This window comes from Phaethon lepturus, unplaced genomic scaffold, assembly GCF_000687285.1.
Source record: "Phaethon lepturus isolate BGI_N335 unplaced genomic scaffold, ASM68728v1 scaffold49771, whole genome shotgun sequence".
Classification (NCBI taxonomy): domain Eukaryota; kingdom Metazoa; phylum Chordata; class Aves; order Phaethontiformes; family Phaethontidae; genus Phaethon; species Phaethon lepturus.
Window position 1 is genome coordinate 3411 of NW_010519384.1, and position 5482 is coordinate 8892.

Below are 5482 nucleotides of genomic sequence, written 5' to 3' on the forward strand. Positions count from 1 at the left end.
AGGAATGGCGTGAGAAGGCCAAGAAGGACCTGGAGGAGTGGAACCTGCGTCAGAATGAGCAGGTGGAGAAGAACCGGGCAAACAACAGGTATGTCAGGGTCAGCACAGCTGCAAGGGCTGCGACAGGAGCTGCTTGCAGCCAGATCTGCCTTGCTGGGATGTCTGGGGGCTTCTGTCCCCACAGTGGGGCCCAGCCCTGTGAGGATGGAGCTTTGCCAGGCAAGGGGAGAGGTCCCAGGGCTTCGAGGCTCCTGCCCTGGCTGGGACCACACTGGTATCACCCTGGGATCTCAGTGCCTCCTGCCCCAGTGTGGGCCTTGCATCGAGGCAGGTTTGGGGCACTATCTGTGCCCTGCCATCACCGGCTGCTTTTCCTGGTGCGATGTATGCTGTGATGAGTGGGTCACACTCTGTGGGAGGATGCTAACCCCCTCTCTGTTTCTCTCTTTCTAACCCTCTGCCTGCCTGTCTGCTCTGCGCTCTTTCTCTGTCTGTGCCTCGGGGGCTAGGATCGCTGACAAAGCCTTTTACCAGCAGCCGGACGCCGATGTCATTGGCTATGTGTACGTGCTTCTTGCAGACTGTATCCTGCCCCACAGGGTCTGGGGGTCCTGGCCCCAGCACTGGCTACCCACCCAAGGGAAGGGGGGATGCTGGGAGGTACTGGGCTCTGATGAGGTCCCGGAGTGAGGACGATGCAGCTGAGTGTCTCCAAATGTTAGAGTCATAGGAGGCAAGTGGAGCTCCTGGAAATTCCCCTGTGGTGGCTGGTTGAAGAGGCAAAGCCGTGGGGTCTTGTGCCTTTTGGGGGACTGCTCTAGGGGTGGAGAAGTCTTGGGAGCAGGCAGACACCCCAGTGCCAGATGAATGATGGATGAATGATGTCTTGGGTGAGTGCAGCCAACAGCAGCCTTGAGCATCATGTGTCTCTGGATCCTGGAGGATGCTGAGCTCATTGGCTGGAGCAAGGGGACAGGAAGCAGGGACATGAGGGGTTCCCAGACAGAGGGGAGGGTATCCTTGGAAAGGGTTCTGCCGGTGACAACCCTCAATGTCTCTGCAGGGCCTCAGAGGAAGCATTCCTGAAGGAGTCCAAGGAGGAAACTCCAGGCTCTGAGTGGGAGAAGGTGGCCCAGCTCTGTGATTTCAATCCCAAGAGCAGCAAGCAGAGCAAGGATGTCTCGCGGATGCGCTCGGTGCTCATCTCTCTCAAACAGACACCCCTGTCCCGCTAGCTGCTGCGTGGCACAGCCGGGAGCGCAGCAGGGCAAAGCCAAGCTTACCGAGCCAGGCGGCTTCATGGGGCCAGCCCAGGAGGGGCCTCACCCTGCCTGCCCCCTACTCCCTGGTGTGTGCCTCGGCTGCGCTCGAGTCACTGGTTGTAACTCTCCCCATGGTTTTCCTTTGCTTAAAAGGTGCATTGGTCTCTTTTTACACTTATTTATTACTGTGGCATTTCCCTGGGAAACAACACTGGGTGGCAGAGCTGAGTTAGTGGGAGAGCCCCTGGCCTGGGCTCTGCAGGAGGTTGTGCCCAGGGGTCCGGCTGAGTTGGGGGGGGAACACTCCAACTCGTGTTCCCCACCTCACCCCTATGCTGGTAATACACCTGCCTGCAGCTGTCCTGGTGCTGGGCAGCTGCAGGCATGGCAGCCCCATGTCTGGGCCTGTGTCCTAACCCCACGGCAGCGATCCTAGTGGCACCCCTGGCTCCCATCTTGCTTTTTTGGGGCAGTTTAGAGCAGAGCTGGCTGCAGGGCTGGGAGGGTGGAGGAATGGCCCTGACTCGGCTCCTCACTGCAAGGTCCTGAAGGGAGCACGGCCGCAGCGTGATGCTGCCAGGCTAGTGGGGACTCAGGAATGGGAGTGCAGGCACCCAGGCTGGGCCAGGACTGCCAGCAGTTGCCCCAAGCCCAGCAGACCTCTCCCCAGCCTGGCTGTGCACCCCAAAAAGCTGGCAGGGCTCTGAGCAGCAGTTGCAGTATCCATGTCCCATCTGCCCTGTGGGGCTGCTGGTGCCAGGCAGCATGGTTGTGCAGGGCTCTGGGAAGGGGCCACGGGTGACTGTGCAGGATGTTTTCTGTCCCTTCTCCAATGCCACCAGCAGTTGGGAATGTGGGGGCCAGGCTTCAGGCACCCTTGCTCTGCTCGTTCCCCTGAAACTAGGATGGGCTGTGTAGTTGCAGGGAAGCAGGCAGGAAGGTCTAGCTGCTGTGGGGCAGGTTGAGCCCCCAGCTCCCTAACCCAGGAGCCCAGAGCAGGACTGGGCAGAGTTCTGGTGCTGGGGCTTGTGCTGTCCCTGGAGAACAACCTGCACATCTAGTCTGCACCTGCTCTATGGCTTTTCCCTGGCCCCCACTGGATATGCATGCCTAGGGCAGCATGGCGAGATACTTTAGTCCTGCTCCCTGCCCCACAAGGCACATGCTTTCCAGCATGAACACCATCTTTCTCTCCTTTGCTTGATGAGTCCAGCACCAGCCCCTCCAGCTTGGTGACCCAGCCCAGGAAACCTGCAAAACCCCTCTGTAGCAGGAGACGGGCAGGCCTGTACGCACCCTACTGTGGCGCAGCCTTGAGCCTGTGCCCCAGGTCTGGCCTACTGGGGGCTTGGGAAGGGCTTGTACCAGTGGGCTGGGAGGACATGGAGCAGAGCTCACAAAATGTTTGAGCCTCGCTGCAAAGCCCTGCTCAGTGCAAAAGCAAGCATGCAGAGCTTTCCTGCCCTGTAGCTATGGCTCCACGAGTCAGGAAGGTGGTCTGCCCTGCTGCTGCAGGCCTCGTGGGGTGACTGGGCACCGCTGGCTCTGGGACACAGGCTCAGCAGCAGGGTGAATAGGGAAATGGGTGCATAGGGAGTCACTCGGTGGTGTGTGCTGAGATTGTGTCGCCTTTTCTGTAGGGCTGATCACTCCTACTCTGTCTCCCTGCACTCCAGCATGTATAGGCAGCTCTGCTGCGGTGTGGGATGGATGCCGATGCAGGATACCTCAGGACTCAGCTGCCTGTCTCTGCCTTTCACTGCAGAGCAGTGGGCAGCGCCTCTGGCTGCTTCCCACAGGCAGGGAGCCCTCTGCGCTGTAGCCCTCCAGCCCCCACAGGCAGCCAGACCCCTGGGTCCCCCAGCTGCTGTGTACCCCGTGTCAGACAAGGTCAGCCAGCTCCGGGGGAGCCGTGCCCACAGCTGTTCCACATCCCCTCAGCTTTGGTATCTGTGACTGTTCAAATTACCTATTACAATAAACCAACATCTCCACTTCTACGGGGCACTGTCATCTTTCTACTTCAGCAACACACACGTGTATTTGGGAGGATCCACAGTTACAGAGCCTTCTGTGGAAAGGATGGGGATGCAGGAGCCACATCCTACAGGAAAAAATAGGAACAAAGGCCAGAGGGTTTGCGCTTGGCTGGAGGAGGCAGCAGCAGCAGGACTAGGCGGGGCGTTGGTAGCTCTGCTTTGCCCCCAGGGAGTGGCAAGCTGCTGCTTGTCCAGACAGGCCGAGCTGCTCCCCAGCCTGCTGTGCCCATCTCCAGGCTGCCAGGGCTGCCACAGGATGGTGGCTCACAGATCTGGCCACTGGCTGCCTCTCACACCCCTGCTCCAAGCTGGCGGGGCTCGAAGTGCCAGCGAGGCAGCCAAAAGCGACTTCTGGCAAAGACATTCTATGCAGGCAGCAGCAGAGCCTCAGGCTCCCCAGTGCCGAGGCAGAGCTCACCCTGCTCAGTGCTGGCGATAATTTGTCCCCCACCCTTGCGTCTCAGAAGTCAGCTCTGGTGGGCAAGAGCCTTCCCTCTCTCCTTGCGGAGGCCCAACAGCACAATTCCCTGGATAGGACAAACTAAGCACTTCTTTGCGGGCAGAAGTAGGTTTACCCCTCACCTGTCCTCCAGAGAAGCTTGTAAGGGCAAAGCGGGATCAGCAGCTGCAAAGCCACTGCAGGCCAGGGAGGGCCAGGGCGCAAGCACCAACATGCAGACACCCAAAAGCAGCACCCCAGGCAGCTCAACGAGAGGAGGCCCTGCACCACAGTTAGCGGTGTCTATGCCCCTTTCCCCCGCAGATACGCTCTGCCTACAAGCAGGTATGAGCTGCTGCAGCCATGCAGGGAGCAGAGTCTATGGCTCCATGTCCTTCCAGCCCTGTGGCCCTGACACAGCAGAGCACAGCCTTGATGCTCACACCAAACCCCTGGTATGATCCAAATGATCCAACACCAACAGCAGGACTTGGAGCTGCCTGTGACAGTTTGTCACGACACAGGCAGTGCAGCTCCCTCTGGGAACAGGGCACTTGCTCAGCTGCCAGTTCCAGCTCACGTGAAGCAGTGGGCTGTGCAGGAACCGACTCCCCAGCAAAAGCAGCAGAAGCAGCAGCGCATCCCAGAGAATGCAGCCAGGCTCTGTTTTGGAAAGGCAAGTTCCCAAGTTGTTTTCACAGGAGTCACATCTCTTGTGTCCTGCTTGCATCACCACAGCTTTGAGGCAGCCGTGCCTACTCCCTTTCCTTCCTACACTGTTTACTCTTCTGGCTTCTCAGTGCTCTGCAATCCAGTATCAGTCAGAATTTCACTGCAATTCACTTTATTACTCACCAGTTGCAATGGAACAGATTACATATTCTCCCCAGACAACTCACCCGCTGCTTATGAACTGTCCTGCTAGGATCAAGCCATAAACAGAGCTGTTCCCTCCTACCCAGGCAGCTCATTTCTCAAATGCTAGTGCACTGCCTAACTAAAGCCACACCTTAGTGCAGACCATGACCCAAGGGACACAATTTTAATAAATTGTGACAGCACCAAGCAGGGACAAGATGTCTGACAGGGTGGAGAGCCCCAGTGAGGTGCAGTCTCCAGTGTTGCAGGAGGATAAGCTCTGAGGAAATAAAAAAGTGCCACAGCCCAAATTTCAGGTTAATCACAGAGGTGTATTAGACGCATTTCCAGCGCTCTGGAACAGAGAGCCTCTCTGACACTGGCTCCACCAAAACATCACAACTGTCTCTCAGAAAACTCCATCCACAGTCAGAATCTGACACCCCACTGACAGCTGGGGTGGTGGGTGCTTCCCTGCAGCTGCAGTTCTCTCCTGCCTGACTTCACTTTCTAGATTTCATGGCTGTGACCACCATGCCTCCCAGGAGGGCCACGAAGGTGAAGCCCTGGGCCAGGATACGTGCCCGCATCATCAGCTGAGACTGACGGATGTTGCCTCTTTTGAAGCTGATCAGTCCGTAGGTCAGGACGCCGACAGTGCAGAGGCAACCTACGGGAGGGACAGAGGGACGGTCAGCGGAGCAGGGCAGGGGCTGCGAAGATCCGCTCACGCCTCCTCGCCTCTCCCCACATCCCCCCGCGGTGAGCGTTGCTGCCTGGTTAGACGACACCCTCAAACAAAAATTGCCTCCCCGAGGGCAGCCCCTTGGGTTTCGGCTCAAGAGGGGCCGACCCACTGCTCACGGCTTCCCCCATCACCAGTC

The 5482-nt window shown here is 58.3% G+C and overlaps 1 protein-coding gene across 1 annotated transcript in view; it reads left to right on the plus strand.

Moving 5' to 3' along the window:
* The window catches only part of CLTB (clathrin, light chain B), a 3118-nt gene extending 1883 nt beyond the window's left edge, over positions 1 to 1235 (plus strand). Inside the window, 3 exon segments of the mRNA XM_010297016.1 lie at positions 3 to 88; positions 510 to 563; positions 1064 to 1235. Of these exon segments, the coding sequence (XP_010295318.1) occupies positions 3 to 88; positions 510 to 563; positions 1064 to 1235 (312 nt within the window).
* The last annotated feature ends 4247 nt before the right edge of the window (positions 1236 to 5482 follow it).